The 21,875-nt window shown below is 39.7% G+C and overlaps 1 protein-coding gene across 1 annotated transcript; it reads left to right on the forward strand.

Moving 5' to 3' along the window:
• Positions 1 to 13,529: 13,529 nt before the first annotated feature.
• On the forward strand, positions 13,530 to 16,563 carry LOC120039465 (endonuclease domain-containing 1 protein-like). Its single transcript, XM_038984856.1, has 2 exons — positions 13,530 to 13,914; positions 15,558 to 16,563. The coding sequence occupies exons 1-2, from the start codon at positions 13,567 to 13,569 to the stop codon at positions 16,173 to 16,175; spliced, it is 966 nt and encodes a 321-aa protein (XP_038840784.1). The 5' UTR covers positions 13,530 to 13,566; the 3' UTR covers positions 16,176 to 16,563.
• Positions 16,564 to 21,875: the final 5,312 nt, after the last annotated feature.

Raw genomic sequence — 21,875 nt, forward strand, 5'->3', positions numbered from 1 at the left:
TTGTTCAACATGCGTGTGGGGAGGAGTTCCCCTTTCTGTCCAATGAGGTCATTTCTGGACAATATTTCAGCAAGTAAAATGATGGTTCTACTTTAGAATGTGGAACACACAGCCAATAGGGAGGTTTGATTGTTACACATGATAAATAGTCACACCTGTTCCACATACAGAGGAGTTTATCCAACCCTCCTTGTCCAGTCTTGACCACTAATTATACCAGACAGGACTCATCTTCATAGAGAGGAGTTTATCCAACCCTCCTTGTCCAGTCTTGACCTCTAATTATACCAGACAGGACTAACTCTAGGCCAGTTCCTCTGTTTACTTCAGACACATCTTCTTACACATATCATCACGTAAAAGTTAATCAGTTAGATAATGTTTACCCAGTGGCATCCTGAGACATTGATAGATCATGAGAGAAGAAAATATTAAATGACCATTTCTAAGCTGCTCATTTGTTATGTAAAAACTCACCCTAGCACATTCTGAGGCAGGCCTTGGAGACAGGAAGGACATCACCCTCTTCTGGTCTTCACCCCACTAGGGAAAGGACAGTGATGAACTGTGAGCTCTGTAGGAGGCTCCTGGTAAACAGCATCCGGTCAATCCACTGCTGCTTCTTGTTGAGAGATGCCCGCCGGCTCTCTGGAATCACCAGCTCCATTTAAGGGAGAGAGAGAGAGAGGCAGGAAGGACATCACCCTCTTCTGGTCTTCACCCCACTGGGGCAAGTTCAGAAGACTGGGGTGGATACAAGGGGGCCTGGGGTAGATCACCAGGGACAGGGGCCGAATGTGAGGCAGGAGGGAGAGCTGGAGGTACCTGTATGTCCAAGGGTTCATACCTAATACATACAGAGAATACATAAGTGACAGATACAGTACTAAGCATTCTCAGCACCATGAGAGCAGATCTACAGCATGAAAGGTAAGTGACAGATACTAGATTTAGTTGTGTAACTAAAGGACAAAGAATGCATAGGCCTTTATGACAGATACAGGAAGGAGTGTCATAATGGAAGGGGTTTCATCTGTAAAAAGTCCACACTGCATTTATGGAAAGTTGTGTAGCATTCAATACATGGACAAATAGTAAGATTAACACAATGCATATCTTTCATTATTGTAAAGTATTCATGCTTGCAGAATGCCAAGGGAATTGAGTATCTCCCGGGTGGTGCAGTGGTCTAGGGCACTGCATCGCAGTGCTAGCTGCGCCACCAGAGTCTCTGGGTTCACGCCCAGGCTGGGCTGGGTTCGCGCCCAGGCTCTGTCGCAGCCGGCCGCAACCGGGAGATCCGTGGGGCAACGCACATTTGGCATAGCGTCGTCCGGGTTAGGGAGGGTTTGGCCGGTAGGGAGGGTTTGGCCGATAGGGATATCCTTGTCTCAGTATGTAAAAAATGTAATAAAATGTATGCACTCTACTGTAAGTCGCTCTGGATAAGAGCGTCTACTAAAAATGTAAAATGTATAAAAAATGAGTAGCCTACCTAACATTGCAATACATTGCAGACCCATATTCATGTGTAGATTGAAATGCAAGGCAAATATCCCGATTATCACCCCATTAAACTAGATAACATAATACATGTATTAGCTAATCCATGACTGATACATGTTGAATAAAACTGTTATACACTGGAACCGAAAATAAACTACTGTACAGTAGCATGCTAAAGTTACTGAACTGTAGCCTGCATCACGTAAACACTATTTCACAACTTCACAGACGTCTTACACCATACAACAAAGCGCGAATATAAGCGATAGTATGCATTAAAATAGCTACGATTGTAAAAATAGTATTGAAAATGCAGACAAGTGGCCGCTGATTGTACCGGTAGTTACCGATACCAAACCAATGCTACGGGTATCATAGGTAGATGACTGCAGAGATAGAACTGTATAATGTTTTCAATTCGCTTTTCCATTCTTCTTACAACTTCACAGATGTAGCAATAAGATTACAATCCATTTCATTCAACCTTATTAAAGATACTTCCTCTGTAACTCTCCTTGTGATTTAAACAATGATCCAATGAAGGGAAAGTGTCTTCTTCTTCGGTGGAGTTTAACGGCGGTTGACATCCAATGTTAAGGTGCATTACCGCCACCAGCTGGACGAGGTATTCAATAAGAAACGTAAAAACAATATCCCGGATAAGAGGTAAAACGATATCATACAAAATAAAACACGTCAACTAAAAAAAACATCATACGTCTTCAATCCCAGTCCACTCCAAAATACATCCGTACACCGGCTCAGGGGCCTGTGATGGGGCTACATTCACCGACAGGATTTCTGGCACCGAGGAAATCAGGAAGACCCCCAAAAACGTTCAGCTGCATTCACAATGATTCCAATGTTCTTAGACTTCTTCTCTGCTTGTGTTGTACAGTTTATAACTATTGTAATAAATTATACAAAGTCCACCATTTTAACATGTAGCATTTTACTATCCCTCGGTTGATGAAAAACCTTCACTGGTCCTGGAGGCTCTACTACCATTGTTCTTCCCTGCCATTCTTTCCTTCCCATTTTCACTCCTTACCCTTGACACCTCATTCTCCTTCAGCCTATCAGGGCACTCCAAGAGCCACATGTTCACCTCCACAGTTGCAGCATTTCCCTTCATCTGGCGTACGATATTCTTCCCTTCTGCACACACTTGACACATGACCAAATCTTTTACATTTATGACACTGAAGGAGCTTGTGCATTAAAGCTCTTACCGGGTAAATCATGAAACCTGACTTTATATGAGAAGGGAGAGATTATTTACAGAAGAACAGTAGCATGGATGGAGTGAACTTATTTTCTCTGTCCACCATACAAGTCCATCAACGTGCACCAACCACTCCATCGATGTCTTCAGTTATATCCTCTACATATCCTCTACAGTTATATCCTCTACATATCCTCTTCAGTTATATCCTCTACATATCCTCTTCAGTTATATCCTCTTCAGTTATATCCTCTACATATCCTCTTCAGTTATATCCTCTTCAGTTATATCCTCTACATATCATCTTCAGTTATATCCTCTACATATCCTCTTCAGTTATATCCTCTACATATCCTATTCAGTTATATCCTCTACATATCCTCTTCAGTTATATCTTCTTCAGTTATATCCTCTACAGTTGTATCTTCTTCAGTTATATCCTCTACATATCCTCTACATATCCTCTTCAGTTATATCCTCTACATATCCTCTTCAGTTATATCCTCTTCAGTTATATCCTCTACATATCCTCTACAGTTATATCCTCTACATATCCTCTTCAGTTATATCCTCTACATATCCTCTTCAGTTATATCCTCTACATATCCTCTACAGTTATATCCTCTACATATCCTCTACATATCCTCTTCAGTTATATCCTCTACATATCCTCTTCAGTTATATCCTCTACATATCTTCTTCAGTTATATCCTCTACATATCCTCTTCAGTTATATCCTCTACATATCCTCTTCAGTTATATCCTCTACATATCTTCTTCAGTTATATCCTCTACATATCCTCTTCAGTTATATCCTCTACATATCCTCTACATATCCTCTTCAGTTATATCCTCTACATATCCTCTTCAGTTATATCCTCTTCAGTTATATCCTCTACATATCCTCTTCAGTTATATCCTCTTCAGTTATATATCCTCTACATATCCTCTTCAGTTATATCCTCTACATATCCTCTTCAGTTATATCCTCTTCAGTTATATCCTCTACATATCCTCTTCAGTTATATCCTCTACATATCCTCTTCAGTTATATCTTCTTCAGTTATATCCTCTACATATCCTCTTCAGTTATATCCTCTACATATCCTCTTCAGTTATATCCTCTAGATATCCTCTTCAGTTATATCCTCTTCAGTTATATCCTCTACATATCCTCTTCAGTTATATCCTGTACATATCCTCTTCAGTTATATCCTCTTCAGTTATATCCTCTACATATCCTCTTCAGTTATATCCTCTACATATCCTCTTCAGTTATATCCTCTACAGTTATATCCTCTACATATCCTCTTCAGTTATATCCTCTATATATCCTCTACAGTTATATCCTCTACATATCCTCTTCAGTTATATCCTCTATATATCCTCTTCAGTTATATCCTCTACATATCCTCTTCAGTTATATCCTCTACATATCCTCTACAGTTATATCCTCTACATATCCTCTTCAGTTATATCCTCTATATATCCTCTTCAGTTATATCCTCTACATATCCTCTACATATCCTCTTCAGTTATATCCTCTACATATCCTCTTCAGTTATATCCTCTTCAGTTATATCCTCTACATATCCTCTTCAGTTATATCCTCTTCAGTTATATCCTCTACATATCCTCTTCAGTTATATCCTCTTCAGTTATATCCTCTACATATCCTCTACATATCCTCTTCAGTTATATCCTCTACATATCCTCTTCAGTTATATCCTCTTCAGTTATATCCTCTACATATCCTCTTCAGTTATATCCTCTACATATCCTCTTCAGTTATATCCTCTTCAGTTATATCCTCTACATATCCTCTTCAGTTATATCCTCTACATATCCTCTTCAGTTATATCCTCTTCAGTTATATCCTCTACATATCCTCTACATATCCTCTTCAGTTATATCCTCTACATATCCTCTTCAGTTATATCCTCTATATATCCTCTACATATCCTCTTCAGTTATATCCTCTTCAGTTATATCCTCTACATATCCTCTTCAGTTATATCCTCTACATATCCTCTTCAGTTATATCCTCTACATATCCTCTTCAGTTATATCCTCTTCAGTTATATCCTCTTCAGTTATATCCTCTACATATCCTCTTCAGTTATATCCTCTTCAGTTATATCCTCTTCAGTTATATCCTCTACATATCCTCTTCAGTTATATCCTCTACATATCCTCTTCAGTTATATCCTCTTCAGTTATATCCTCTTCAGTTATATCCTCTTCAGTTATATCCTCTTCAGTTATATCCTCTACATATCCTCTTCAGTTATATCCTCTACATATCCTCTTCAGTTATATCCTCTACATATCCTCTTCAGTTATATCCTCTACATATCCTCTTCAGTTATATCCTCTTCAGTTATATCCTCTACATATCCTCTTCAGTTATATCCTCTTCTGTTATATCCTCTACATATCCTCTTCAGTTATATCCTCTACATATCCTCTTCAGTTATATCCTCTTCAGTTATATCCTCTTCAGTTATATCCTCTACATATCCTCTTCAGTTATATCCTCTTCAGTTATATCCTCTACATATCCTCTTCAGTTAAATCCTCTTCAGTTATATCCTCTTCAGTTATATCCTCTACATATCCTCTTCAGTTATATCCTCTTCAGTTATATCCTCTACATATCCTCTTCAGTTATATCCTCTACATATCCTCTTCTGTTATATCCTCTACATATCCTCTTCAGTTATATCCTCTTCAGTTATATCCTCTACATATCCTCTTCCGTTATATCCTCTACATATCCTCTTCAGTTATATCCTCTTCAGTTATATCCTCTACATATCCTCTTCAGTTATATCCTTTATTTATTGCGCCACCCCAGAAATACCCCCCTTGATAGGAAAACAGGAAACGTTCCACTCCGATATCTTTTTGATTCTTAACACACGTTTCTTCTGCTCCACAGACACACAAAACATCTAAATGAGACCCCTTCTTTCAGTGGCTTTTTGCTAGTTGAGACCGGCTCGACATCGGGTTGGCCTTGCGCAGGAACAAAAAAGTGCAAAAGATGACACGCAAATTAGTGAAGCGTTTCTTACTACCCTGGGGGTAGTTTGGGTTTTTTTTAACCTAAGAACTGCCTAAATGACGATGTCTGAAGCCATGAAGTGCTTTGAAAGGCTGGTAATGGCTCACATCAACACCATTATCCCAGAAACCCTAGACCCACTCCAATTTGCATACCGCCCCAACAGATCCACAGATGATGCAATCTCTATTGCACTCCACACTTCCCTTTCCCACCTGGACGAAAGGAACACCTATGTGAGAATGCTGTTCGTTGACTACAGCTCAGCGTTCAACACCACAGTGCCCTCAGAGCTCATCACTAAGCTACGAACCCTGGGACTAAACACCTCCCCAAAAAACTGGATCCTGGACTTCCTGACGGGCTGCCCCCAGGGGGTAAGGGTAGGTAACAACACATGGGGCGCCTCGGGGGTGCGTGCTCAGTTCCCTCCTGTTCACTCATGACTGAACAGCCAGGCACAACTCCAACACCATCATTAAGGTTGCTGATGACACAACAGCCTGATCACCGACAACGATGAGACAGCCTACAGGGAGGAGGTCAGAGACCTGGCCGGGTGGTGCCAGGATAACAACCTCTCCCCCAACATGATCAAGACAAAGGAGATGATTGTGGACTATAGGAAAAGGAGGACCGAGCTTGTCCCCATTCTCATCGACAGGGCTGTAGTGGAGCAGGTTGAGAGCTTCAAGTTCCTTGATGTTCACATCACCAACAAACTATCATGGTCAAAACACACCAAGACAGTCGTGAAGAGGGCAAGACAAAGCCTATTCCCCCTCAGGAGACTGAACATATTTGGCGTGGGTCCCCAGGTCCTCAAAATGTTCTACAGCTGCACCATCGAGAGCATCCTGACGGGTTGCATCACTGCCTGGTATGGCAACTGCTTGGCCTCCGACCGCAAGGCACAACAGAGGGTTGTGTGTACGGTCCAGGTTTCCTGCCATCCAGGACCTCTATGCCAGACAGTGTCAGAGGAAGGCCCTACAAATTGTCAAAGACTCCAGCCACCCCAGTCATAGACTGTTCGTTCTGCTACCACATGGCAAGCGGTACCGGAGCACCAAGTTTAGGTCCAAGAGGCTTCTAAACAGCTTCTACCCCCAAGCCATAAGACTCCTGAACATCTAATCAAATAGCTACCCAGACTATTTGCATTGCCCCCCTTCTATGCTGCTCTTGTTATTTACTGCTGTCTTTAATTATTTGTTAATCTTATCTTTTGCTTTTCAGGTGTATTTTTTTTAAACTGCATTGTTGTTTAAGGGCTTGTAAGCATTTCACTGTAAGGTCTACTACACCTGTTGTATTCAGCATTTCACTGTGAGGTCTACTACACCTGTTGTATTCAGCATTTCACTGTAAGGTCTACTACACCTGTTGTATTCAGCATTTCACTGTGAGGTCTACTACACCTGTTGTATTCAGCATTTCACTGTGAGGTCTACTACACCTGTTGTATTCAGCATTTCACTGTAAGGTCTACTACACCTGTTGTATTCAGCATTTCACTGTAAGGTCTACTACACCTGTTGTATTCATTATTTCACTGTGAGGTCTACTACACCTGTTGTATTCAGCATTTCACTGTACGGTCTACCTACACCTGTTGTATTCAGCATTTCACTGTAAGGTCTACTACACCTGTTGTATTCAGCATTTCACTGTAAGGTCTACTACACCTGTTGTATTCAGCATTTCACTGTGAGGTCTACTACACCTGTTGTATTCAGCATTTCACTGTAAGGTCTACTACACCTGTTGTATTCAGCATTTCACTGTAAGGTCTACTACACCTGTTGTATTCAGCATTTCACTGTAAGGTCTACTACACCTGTTGTATTCAGCATTTCACTGTAAGGTCTACTACACCTGTTGTATTCAGCATTTCACTGTGAGGTCTACTACACCTGTTGTATTCAGCATTTCACTGTGAGGTCTACACCTGTTGTATTCAGCATTTCACTGTAAGGTCTACGACACCTGTTGTATTCAGCATTTCACTGTGAGGTCTACTACACCTGTTGTATTCAGCAGTTCACTGTAAGGTCTACTACACCTGTTGTATTCAGCATTTCACTGTGAGGTCTACTACACCTGTTGTATTCAGCATTTCACTGTGAGGTCTACTACACCTGTTGTATTCAGCATTTCACTGTAAGGTCTACTACACCTGTTGTATTCAGCATTTCACTGTAAGGTCTACTACACCTGTTGTATTCAGCATTTCACTGTAAGGTCTACGACACCTGTTGTATTCAGCATTTCACTGTAAGGTCTACGACACCTGTTGTATTCAGCATTTCACTGTGAGGTCTACGACACCTGTTGTATTCAGCATTTCACTGTGAGGTCTACTACACCTGTTGTATTCAGCATTTCACTGTGAGGTCTACTACACCTGTTGTATTCAGCATTTCACTGTACGGTCTACTACACCTGTTGTATTCAGCATTTCACTGTGAGGTCTACGACACCTGTTGTATTCAGCATTTCACTGTGAGGTCTACTACACCTGTTGTATTCAGCATTTCACTGTAAGGTCTACTACACCTGTTGTATTCAGCATTTCACTGTGAGGTCTACTACACCTGTTGTATTCAGCATTTCACTGTGAGGTCTACTACACCTGTTGTATTCAGCATTTCACTGTGAGGTCTACTACACCTGTTGTATTCAGCATTTCACTGTGAGGTCTACTACACCTGTTGTATTCAGCATTTCACTGTAAGGTCTACTACACCTGTTGTATTCAGCATTTTACTGTGAGGTCTACTACACCTGTTGTATTCAGCATTTCACTGTGAGGTCTACTACACCTGTTGTATTCAGCATTTCACTGTAAGGTCTACTACACCTGTTGTATTCAGCATTTCACTGTGAGGTCTACTACACCTGTTGTATTCAGCATTTCACTGTGAGGTCTACTACACCTGTTGTATTCAGCATTTCACTGTAAGGTCTACTACACCTGTTGTATTCAGCATTTCACTGTGAGGTCTACTACACCTGTTGTATTCAGCATTTCACTGTAAGGTCTACACCTGTTGTAATCAGCATTTCACTGTGAGGTCTACTACACCTGTTGTATTCAGCATTTCACTGTGAGGTCTACTACACCTGTTGTATTCAGCATTTCACTAAGGTCTACTACACCTGTTGTATTCAGCATTTCACTAAGGTCTACTACACCTGTTGTATTCAGCATTTCACTGTAAGGTCTACTACACCTGTTGTATTCAGCATTTCACTGTAAGGTCTACTACACCTGTTGTATTCAGCATTTCACTGTGAGGTCTACTACACCTGTTGTATTCAGCATTTCACTGTGAGGTCTACTACACCTGTTGTATTCAGCATTTCACTGTGAGGTCTACTACACCTGTTGTATTCAGCATTTCACTGTAAGGTCTACACCTGTTGTAATCAGCATTTCACTGTAAGGTCTACTACACCTGTTGTATTCAGCATTTCACTGTGAGGTCTACTACACCTGTTGTATTCAGTATTTCACTGTAAGGTCTACTACACCTGTTGTATTCAGCATTTCACTGTAAGGTCTACGACACCTGTTGTATTCAGCATTTCACTGTGAGGTCTACTACACCTGTTGTATTCAGCATTTCACTGTGAGGTCTACTACACCTGTTGTATTCAGCATTTCACTATAAGGTCTACTACACCTGTTGTATTCAGCATTTCACTGTAAGGTCTACGACACCTGTTGTATTCAGCATTTCACTGTAAGGTCTACTACACCTGTTGTATTCAGCATTTCACTGTGAGGTCTACTACACCTGTTGTATTCAGCATTTCACTGTAAGGTCTACTACACCTGTTGTATTCAGCATTTCACTGTAAGGTCTACTACACCTGTTGTATTCAGCATTTCACTGTAAGGTCTACCTACACCTGTTGTATTCAGCATTTCACTGTAAGGTCTACCTACACCTGTTGTATTCAGCATTTCACTGTGAGGTCTACTACACCTGTTGTATTCAGCATTTCACTGTAAGGTCTACTACACCTGTTGTATTCAGCATTTCACTGTGAGGTCTACACCTGTTGTATTCAGCATTTCACTGTAAGGTCTATGACACCTGTTGTATTCAGCATTTCACTGTGAGGTCTACTACACCTGTTGTATTCAGCATTTCACTGTGAGGTCTACTACACCTGTTGTATTCAGCATTTCACTGTGAGGTCTACGACACCTGTTGTATTCAGCATTTCACTGTAAGGTCTACGACACCTGTTGTATTCAGCATTTCACTGTAAGGTCTACTACACCTGTTGTATTCAGCATTTCACTGTCAGGTCTACTACACCTGTTGTATTCAGCATTTCACTGTCAGGTCTACGACACCTGTTGTATTCAGCATTTCACTGTCAGGTCTACTACACCTGTTGTATTCAGCATTTCACTGTCAGGTCTACTACACCTGTTGTATTCAGCATTTCACTGTAAGGTCTACGACACCTGTTGTATTCAGCATTTCACTGTCAGGTCTACTACACCTGTTGTATTCAGCATTTCACTGTCAGGTCTACTACACCTGTTGTATTCAGCATTTCACTGTACGGTCTACCTACACCTGTTGTATTCAGCATTTCACTGTAAGGTCTACTACACCTGTTGTATTCAGCATTTCACTGTAAGGTCTACTACACCTGTTGTATTCAGCATTTCACTGTGAGGTCTACAACACCTGTTGTATTCAGCATTTCACTGTAAGGTCTACCTACACCTGTTGTATTCAGCATTTCACTGTGAGGTCTACACCTGTTGTATTCAGCATTTCACTGTAAGGTCTACTACACCTGTTGTATTCAGCATTTCACTGTGAGGTCTACTACACCTGTTGTATTCAGCATTTCACTGTGAGGTCTACTACACCTGTTGTATTCAGCATTTCACTGTGAGGTCTACTACACCTGTTGTATTCAGCATTTCACTGTGAGGTCTACCTACACCTGTTGTATTCAGCATTTCACTGTGAGGTCTACACCTGTTGTATTCAGCATTTCACTGTAAGGTCTACTACACCTGTTGTATTCAGCATTTCACTGTAAGGTCTACTACACCTGTTGTATTCAGCATTTCACTGTGAGGTCTACTACACCTGTTGTATTCAGCATTTCACTGTAAGGTCTACGACACCTGTTGTATTCAGCATTTCACTGTCAGGTCTACTACACCTGTTGTATTCAGCATTTCACTGTAAGGTCTACTACACCTGTTGTATTCAGCATTTCACTGTGAGGTCTACTACACCTGTTGTATTCAGCATTTCACTGTAAGGTCTACTACACCTGTTGTATTCAGCATTTCACTGTAAGGTCTACTACACCTGTTGTATTCGGGCGCGTGTGACCAATAGAACTAGATTTGATTTGAGTTGGGTTACCAAGGTCTTTCTAACAGACACAGTAAATCATTTCTTAGATCTGTATAGTAACCACATGCTTATACTTCATTGTTTTACTAATGTAATCTATATGCTTTTCCTAAAGACAATTCAAAATCTATCCTCAGTCCCAGATATTTCAAACAATCAGCACTTTCAAGCATTGTTCCATAACTCACATTAATTTTTAATGAAATGCAGCTGTGGAGTTTAGAGAGAAGAGAGGAGGAGGAGAGTAGAGAGATGATTCAATACCCCCATCATCACCTGAAGACTGTACACCACAGAGACAAAGATGAAGTTACAGAGACCAGTTGGTAGACTGGAGACTGTTGAGCTGAGTCAGGACAGACTGCTTTATTAAATAGGTTTTCAGAAACTCCAACTTCAGATGTCAAAACAGAAAGGGTTGATTTGCATAAACTCCTCTGTACGTTTCTACGGAAAATGCTGTAACTAATAAAATGTGACTCACCTCCTGTAGGTCTATTCCATGGGACTGACTCACCTCCTGTAGGTCTATTCCATGGGACTGACTCACCTCCTGTGATCACACCTCGGGGCCTTTTCACAAGAACCACCACAGACATTTTAATTTACTTCATCTGAATTAAACATTTGCCCTAAATCTGCCATTGAGAATGTCATGTTTTGACTTTTCCTGGAATAAGTGTTTTAAAGAAATGGGGAGACTTGGGTATTTGTTTTTGGATCGAAGCTGTAGAGATCAGTCAGGATTTGAACTTCTAATTCATCCATTAAATGACCGGGTATGATGGTACATTGATCAGCTGTACAGTTTCAAGCTGTTATTTATGCGTTTTTCCCCAAAGTCAACCTTAAACACATTGACATTGTTTGACCATGATTTCATAAACTAAATCTTAGCAGGACAAATAATTTAAATGTTTTTAACCCCCTGCCCTTCCTTCTCCTGACGGTTGTCTGGCCAACTGATGATCAAATTCCCCAGATGAACCTTGACTTGTTAGTTTAATGCAGAATGAATGTACCCTCTCTGTTCTCCTAGATGCTGAACCCGGATGTAGTGACTGTGTACACAGTTTTTCTTCCTCTCTCATGATCTATCAATGCCTCAGGATGTCACTGAGTAAACATTATCTTACTGAATGAGGAACTCTTCTGTCATGATATCTGGGAGAAGGTGTGTCTGAAGTAAACAGAGCATCCGGCCTGTAAGCAATCAACTTCCTTTTCAGTTTGTTTATTACATTGACCAGATCAACATGTACTTGGTTGTTTAAATGAGTCCTGTCTGGCATAATTATCTGACTTGCAAGCAGTCATTTGCTGACTTAGTGGCCTTGTGGGTAAAGTGTCCACCCTGGTAGGGGATTGGGGTTTGATCCCTGGTTGAGTCATACCAAAGACTGTAAATAATGGGACCAGATGCGTCTCTGCTTGGCACTCAACATAAAGGAGATGATGGTTGTCTTCTGGATGAAATAAAAAACACTAAATACAAAGAAACAATTCAAGCTTTCACAGGGTTGAAAATGTTGTGAAATGTTGTCTGCACTTTCCATGTAATAGCAGCACCAAGGTTACGGTTGCTGAGTTCACATTCATTCATATGCCACAAGGCTTAACACCTCTGACTCAAAAACTCAAAGAGATAGTCTCTGAAAATTAATGGTCAAGACTGGACAAGGAGGGTTGGATAAACTCCTCTCTATGAAGATGAGTCCTGTCTGGTATAATTAGTGGTCAAGACTGGACAAGGAGGGTTGGATAAACTCCTCTCTATGAAGATGAGTCCTGTCTGGTATAATTAGTGGTCAAGACTGGACAAGGAGGGTTGGATAAACTCCTCTCTATGAAGATGAGTCCTGTCTGGTATAATTAGTGGTCAAGACTGGACAAGGAGGGTTGGATAAACTCCTCTGTATGAAGATGAGTCCTGTCTGGTATAATTAGTGGTCAAGACTGGACAAGGAGGGTTGGATAAACTCCTCTGTATGAAGATGAGTCCTGTCTGGTATAATTAGTGGTCAAGACTGGACAAGGAGGGTTGGATAAACTCCTCTCTATGTGGAACAGGTGTGACTATTTATCATGTGTAACAATCAAACCTCCCTATTGGCTGTGTGTTCCACATTCTAAAGTAGAACCATAAGCTACAGGAGGTGAGTCACATTTTATTTGTTACAGCAGTTTCCACGGAAGAATACAGAGGAGTTTATGCAAATCAACCCTCTGTTTTGACATCTGAAGGAGGAGTCTCTGAAATAACTATTTAAAGCAGTCTGTCCTGACAGCTCAACAGTCTCTCCAGTCTACCAACTGGTCTCTGTAACTTCATCTTTGTCTCTGTGGTGTACAGTCTTCAGGTGATGATGGGGGTATTGAATCATCTCTCTACTCTCCTCCTTCTCTCTCTCCTTCCTCCTGCTTTCTCTCGTGTGGTGAACAGGTTCGATCCAGAGTGCACAGAGTTTTTCCTGTGGGGGACAACTCCAAATCTCCCAGGTATTTTGGTTGATGGGATAGTCAAGGAACAGAACCGCTACAAGCCGATCTGCCAGTTGTTTAAATACATGAAGAACAAGGTTGTTTACAACACCTACATGTTTGCAACTCTCTACGACACGACCAACAGGATCCCTGTGTTCTCAGCCTACACCTTCACTGGGGTCGGATCGAGCGGGAAAAGACCAGATAAATGGATGATTGAACCTCAGGTAATTTAGACAACTTTTCAAATCGACATTTAATGCCAAAGTTGAACTATAACCTTCAGTAGACAATTATTACTGTCTGTTCTAGCAAGATTACATGTCAATTACTACTGTCTGTCTAGCAAGATTACATGTCAATTACTACTGTCTGTCTAGCCAGATTACATGTCAATTACTACTGTCTGTCTAGCAAGATTACATGTCAATTACTACTGTCTGTCTAGCAAGATTACATGTCAATTACTACTGTCTGTCTAGCAAGATTACATGTCAATTACTACTGTCTGTCTAGCAAGATTACATGTCTATTACTACTGTCTGTCTAGCAAGATTACATGTCAATTACTACTGTCTGTTCTAGCAAGATTACATGTCAATTACTACTGTCTGTCTAGCAAGATTACATGTCAATTACTACTGTCTGTCTAGCAAGATTACATGTCTATTACTACTGTCTGTCTAGCAAGATTACATGTCAATTACTACTGTCTGTTCTAGCAAGATTACATGTCAATTACTACTGTCTGTCTAGCAAGATTACATGTCAATTACTACTGTCTGTCTAGCAAGATTACATGTCAATTACTACTGTCTGTTCTAGCAAGATTACATGTCAATTACTACTGTCTGTCTAGCAAGATTACATGTCAATTACTACTGTCTGTCTAGCGAGATTACATGTCAATTACTACTGTCTGTCTAGCAAGATTACATGTCAATTACTACTGTCTGTTCTAGCAAGATTACATGTCAATTACTACTGTCTGTCTAGCAAGATTACATGTCAATTACTACTGTCTGTCTAGCAAGATTACATGTCAATTACTACTGTCTGTCTAGCGAGATTGCATGTCAATTACTACTGTCTGTCTAGCAAGATTACATGTCAATTACTACTGTCTGTCTAGCAAGATTACATATCAATTACTACTGTCTGTCTAGCAAGATTACATGTCTATTACTACTGTCTGTCTAGCAAGATTACATGTCAATTACTACTGTCTGTTCTAGCAAGATTACATGTCTATTACTACTGTCTGTCTAGCAAGATTACATGTCTATTACTACTGTCTGTCTAGCAAGATTACATGTCAATTACTACTGTCTGTCTAGCAAGATTACATGTCAATTACCACTGTCTGTCTAGCAAGATTACATGTCAATTACTACTGTCTGTTCTAGCAAGATTACATGTCAATTACTACTGTCTGTTCTAGCAAGATTACATGTCTGTTTCGTTCCTTAAAGGGATAGTTTCCTAAATAAAAAACAGATACCTTATATACATAAGTATTCAGACCCTGGTTTTGCTTTATCATTATGTGGTATTGTGATGTCATTATGGGGTATTGTGATGTCATTATGTGGTATTGTGATGTCATTATGGGGTATTGTGATGTCATTATGTGGTATTGTGTGTAGATTGATGAGGGAAAAAACTATTTAATCCATTTTAGAACAAGGCTGTAACGTAACAAAATGTGGAAAAAGTCAAGGGGTCTGAATACTTTCAGAATGCACTGTAATGTACAGGTCTAATGTACAGGTCTGATGTACAGGTCTGATGTACAGGTCTGATGTACAGGTCTGATGTACAGGTCAGTTCCGTATATACAGTATAACTGCAATGAATATTGTTCCTACAGCTGGACGGAGGAGTTGACCCAGTTATGATTCTGGAGAAACAAGGAGTCATTTATACACACCAGGCTGTCAATCAGGATTATGATATAGATGGTAAAAACAAGAAGGTGAACAAAGGTCACATGTTTTCAAAAGCTTTTGCTCACCAACCTGTTAATCAGGACTCCACCTTTACCCTGACAAACTCTGTTCCTCAAGTAAAGACATTTAATGAAGGTAGCTGGGCAAAGATGGAGCTTAAGGTTAGAAAGATTCTCCTGAAGCAGTGTCTAGATAATAACGTTATCAAGGCCTATGTGGTGACTGGAGCAGTGCCCAGTAAGAGCAACACACTGAACAACCGAGTGAACATCCCAGATATCATGTGGACAGCCTACTGCTGTTACAACAGTGAGAAGAAAGAGTGGATGGCTGAAGCACACTGGGGTGAGAACAAAGAGGAAACGAACAAAAAAGTATTGGATCCCCATCCCTTGTCAGATCTGTATGACATGTTGAAGCAGTACTACCCAGGTGGTGATGTCCAGGTTTTCCCAAAGAAGTGTCCAATAGGTTCTTCTCAGAAAGAGAGAGAGAAGAGCAGAGAGAGGGAGGTGGGGATGTTAGTGGGAAAGGGTTAAAGGAATGTGATGAGGATTGTTAATGTCTCGTGTTGTACGTGTTACAGAACAGTCCCAGAGTTTGGTCCAGCGGTAACAGACAAGGATAAAGTACAGTCCCCCATGGGAGACCAGGGTTCAATCCCTGAGTCAAACCTTTATATCCTACCTTCTACTTTCACTGCTGTGTCTCTATATCACATGAAAGGGAATGCAATTCTGTAGAAAATAAAGTTTAATTGATTTATGATATAAAGACATTACTGTTGTTAATACATGGGCCAACAGTTTGTCAGGTTCTGACTGCAATGTAACTGTTACCATAGAGATACTATTATATGTTCTGAATGTAATTCTATCACTGTTACCATGGAGATACTATTATATGTTCTGAATGTAATTCTATCACTGTTACCATAGAGATAGTATTATATGTTCTGAATGTAATTCTATCACTGTTACCATAGAGATACTATTATATGTTCTGAATGTAATTCTATCACTGTTACCATAGAGATACTATTATATGTTCTGAATGTAATTCTATCACTGTTACCATAGAGATACTATTATATGTTCTGAATGTAATTCTATCACTGTTACCATAGAGATACTATTATATGTTCTGAATGTAATTCTATCACTGTTACCATGGAGATACTATTATATGTTCTGAATGTAATTCTATCACTGTTACCATAGAGATACTATTATATGTTCTGAATGTAATTCTATCACTGTTACCATAGAGATACTATTATATGTTCTGAATGTAATTCTATCACTGTTACCATAGAGATACTATTATATGTTCTGAATGTAATTCTATCACTGTTACCATGGAGATACTATTATATGTTCTGAATGTAATTCTATCACTGTTACCATAGAGATACTATTATATGTTCTGAATGTAATTCTATCACTGTTACCATAGAGATACTATTATATGTTCTGAATGTAATTCTATCACTGTTACCATAGAGATACTATTATATGTTCTGAATGTAATTCTATCACTGTTACCATAGAGATACTATTATATGTTCTGAATGTAATTCTATCACTGTTACCATAGAGATACTATTATATGTTCTGAATGTCATTCTATCACTGTTACCATAGAGATACTATTATATGTTCTGAATGTAATTCTATCACTGTTACCATAGAGATACTATTATATGTTCTGAATGTAATTCTATCACTGTTACCATAGAGATGCTATTATATGTTCTGAATGTAATTCTATCACTGTATGTATCCATCTTCTTCCCATTTGAAGGAATAAACATCTATAATGAATGAAGCCTGTGAGAGTCTGGTGTTTTGTTCTCATGCTTTTTAAATGTAACCATGTGACTCCAAAATGTTCCAATTCAACATTAAACCACATTATTTGAGCTAAAAATATAAATTATTGAAAGTACTATTTTAGTTGTCAGTTATTCATTCAAACTTTGCCTTAACTATGTGTCCAACCAGTCCAGCATACCAGCTAGCTACCATGTCTCAAAACATACCTGGAGCTGGTCAAGAAGCTACCATGTCTCTAAACATACCTGGAGCTGGTCAAGAAGCTACCATGTCTCTAAACATACCTGGAGCTGGTCAAGAAGCTACCATGTCTCTAAACATACCTGGAGCTGGTCAAGAAGCTACCATGTCTCTAAACATACCTGGAGCTGGTCAAGAAGATACCATGTCTCTAAACATACCTGGAGCTGGTCAAGAAGCTACCATGTCTCTAAAAATACCTGGAGCTGGTCAAGAAGCTACCATGTCTCTAAACATACCTGGAGCTGGTCAAGAAGCTACCATGTCTCTAAACATACCTGGAGCTGGTCAAGAAGCTACCATGTCTCTAAACATACCTGGAGCTGGTCAAGAAGCTACCATGTCTCTAAACATACCTGTAGCTGGTCAAGAAGGATTTTCAAACATTATTCTAGAATCATCAAAATCCAGGCTGCATCACATCCTGCCGTGATTGGGAGACCCATAGGGTGGCGCACAATTGGCCCAGCATCGTCCAGGTTTGGCCGGGGTATGCCGTTAATTGTAAATAAGAATTTGTTCTTTACTGACTTGCCTAGTTAAATAAATGTAAAATTATTTAAAAAAGGATTTTCAAGCAGTGTTCTCAAATCATCTCACCAGCAGAGGTCAGCCTTGTTTCAGTTTTCAAACCTCCAATCCATGACCTCTGTGGACAGGACAGGTTTCAAATGATTGATTGATATATATATATACTGTATATATATATAAAATACATATTTTGTTTTTGGATGAATTTACCTCTGCCTAGATTCCTTTAATGGATTATTTGGCTTGAAGACCATTGCGATGCGTTTTTACCCATTGAAGACTATTCAGAAAGACTACAAAAACTACAAGGCTACTTCCTGGAAAATGACGTGTCACTTTAGTAGTGAATAGAAAAAAATATCTTGGATGAATATATTCATATTCAAGAGAGAGAGAGAGAGGCAGAGAGAGAGAGAGAGAGGCAGAGAGAGAGAGAGAGGCAGAGAGAGAGAGAGAGACAGAGAGGCAGAGAGAGAGAGAGGGAGGCAGAGAGAGAGAGAGATGCCATATATTCATTTGAGACAGTTTCACACAACAGAAATTATCCTGCAGCAACAGGAAATTGTTATGTTGTTTATAATTAATGGACATTTTTTTGTAGGGGTTGTTAAAAAATAGTTTGGTCAAAAAAAGTATGACATTTTAAAGAAGAAAATACAAACTTTAGAAGCCTTTTCAACCTGGAATACATTACAAATTAACATTTCATTCTGTGCAGGAAAATTCCTACAACAACAGGATGATCAAATTAAGATACGGCTCCTGTAGGTTTCACAGCAGTATTTCGTTCCAAGCAGGTTTTTCAGTTTTTGCAGCAAACAAAAAGAAAATACCCTTTTACAAAGTACAAAATACAAAAAATATAATATCTGGTGTAAGAGATATGATGCAGAACGTATGTTCAGAGTGTCAAGATCCAGACGGGTTTGAGCGCTATCAGGAGTACCTTCCTTGGGAACCTAAATCTAGACAGAGTCACACAGACAGAATGACAGACAGACAGATGCACAGACATGTAGTGGTGAAGTTCAGTGACGTTGAAGACTGTGAGAAGTTCTTTATGGATAAGATAACTCCTTAGAACCATTGTCATGTTTTATCAGACCCAGCTCTGCCAGCTGAATTTAACAACCCACCACTTATTGTAAGTCGCTCTGGATGAGAGCGTCTGCTAAATGACTTAAATGTAAATGTAAATGTTGTATATAGGAGAGGTCGGGTAAATTTAAGAACCCACCACTTATTGTATATAGGAGAGGTCGGGTAAATTTAAGAACCCACCACGTATTGTATATAGGAGAGGTCGGGTAAATTGAAGAACCCACCCGTATTGTATATAGGAGAGGTCGGGTAAATCTAAGAACCCACCCCGTATTTACGTGACAAATTGGTCCATGCCAAACTTCCAGCCACAAAAGAAAACGAGCCAGGCTCTTTTACGCCCTCTTCTGATTGGTAGCTATAAATGCAGATGCTGAGCCCAGTGCAACAATATGATGAAGTGTGAACGTTTCTGCCACCCACATACAGGAGAACGGTTCCAAATAAATGACATTATTACGTGTTCCACCACCCATGTTATCTACATGATTAAATGTCCATGTGGGTTGTGTTATGTAGGTAAACACCACCCATGTTATCTACATGATTAAATGTCCATGTGGGCTGTGTTATGTAGGTAAACACCACCCATGTTATCTACATGATTAAATGTCCATGTGGGCTGTGTTATGTAGGTAAACACCACCCATGTTATCTACATGATTAAATGTCCATGTGGGTTGTGTTATGTAGGTAAACACCACCCATGTTATCTACATGATTAAATGTCCATGTGGGCTGTGTTATGTAGGTAAACACCACCCATGTTGTCTACATGATTAAATGTCCATGTGGGTTGTGTTATGTAGGTAAACACCACCCATGTTATCTACATGATTAAATGTCCATGTGGGTTGTGTTATGTAGGTAAACACCACCCATGTTATCTACATGACTAAATGTCCATGTGGGTTGTGTTATGTAGGTAAACACCACCCTTGTTATCTACATGATTAAATGTCCATGTGGGCTGTGTAATGTAGGTAAACACCACCCATGTTATCTACATGATTAAATGTCCATGTGGGCTGTGTTATGTAGGTAAACACCACCCATGTTATCTACATGATTAAATGTCCATGTGGGCTGTGTTATGTAGGTAAACACCACCCATGTTATCTACATGATTAAATGTCCATGTGGGCTGTGTTATGTAGGGAAACACCACCCATGTTATCTACATGATTAAATGTCCATGTGGGCTGTGTTATGTAGGTAAACACCACCCATGTTATCTACATGATTAAATGTCCATGTGGGTTGTGTTATGTAGGTAAACACCACCCATGTTATCTACATGATTAAATGTCCATGTGGGTTGTGTTATGTAGGTAAACACCACCCAAGTTATCTACATGACTAAATGTCCATGTGGGTTGTGTTATGTAGGTAAACACCACCCATGTTATCTACATGACTAAATGTCCATGTGGGCTGTGTTATGTAGGTAAACATCACCCATGTTATCTACATGATTAAATGTCCATGTGGGTTGTGTTATGTAGGTAAACACCACCCATGTTATCTACATGATTAAATGTCCATGTGGGCTGTGTTATGTAGGTAAACACCACCCATGTTGTCTACATGATTAAATGTCCATGTGGGCTGTGTTATGTAGGTAAATACCACCCATGTTATCTACATGATTAAATGTCCATGTGGGCTGTGTTATGTAGGTAAACACCACCCATGTTATCTACATGATTAAATGTCCATGTGGGTTGTGTTATGTAGGTAAACACCACCCATGTTATCTACATGATTAAATGTCCATGTGGGCTGTGTTATGTAGGTAAACACCACCCATGTTATCTACATGATTAAATGTCCATGTAGGCTGTGTTATGTAGGTAAACACCACCCATGTTATCTACATGATTAAATGTCCATGTGGGTTGTGTTATGTAGGTAAACACCACCCATGTTATCTACATGATTAAATGTCCATGTGGGTTGTGTTATGTAGGTGAACATCACCCATGTTATCTACATGATTAAATGTCCATGTGAGCTGTTGTCATGTAGGTAAACACCACCCATGTTATCTACATGATTAAATGTCCATGTGGGTTGTGTTATGTAGGTAAACACCACCCATGTTATCTACATGATTAAATGTCCATGTGGGTTGTGTTATGTAGGTAAACACCACCCATGTTATCTACATGATTAAATGTCCATGTGGGTTGTGTTATGTAGGTAAACACCACCCATGTTATCTACATGGTTAAATGTCCATGTGGGCTGTGTTATGTAGGTAAACACCACCCATGTTATCTACATGATTAAATGTCCATGTGGGCTGTGTTATGTAGGTAAACACCACCCATGTTATCTACATGATTAAATGTCCATGTGGGTTGTGTTATGTAGGTAAACACCACCCATGTTATCTACATGATTAAATGTCCATGTGGGCTGTGTTATGTAGGTAAACACCACCCATGTTATTTACATGATTAAATGTCCATGTGGGCTGTGTTATGTAGGTATACACCACCCATGTTATCTACATGATTAAATGTCCAT

Source organism: Salvelinus namaycush, unplaced genomic scaffold (assembly GCF_016432855.1).
Source record: "Salvelinus namaycush isolate Seneca unplaced genomic scaffold, SaNama_1.0 Scaffold273, whole genome shotgun sequence".
Taxonomy (NCBI): domain Eukaryota; kingdom Metazoa; phylum Chordata; class Actinopteri; order Salmoniformes; family Salmonidae; genus Salvelinus; species Salvelinus namaycush.

Bases quoted from the DNA above. Each gene is read 5' to 3' on its own strand.
- LOC120039465 (XM_038984856.1), top strand. From the start codon at position 13,567: ATGATGGGGGTATTGAATCATCTCTCTACTCTCCTCCTTCTCTCTCTC. The intron at 13,915-15,557 runs GTAATTTAGACA...TTGTTCCTACAG, and splicing joins AATGGATGATTGAACCTCAG to CTGGACGGAGGAGTTGACCC.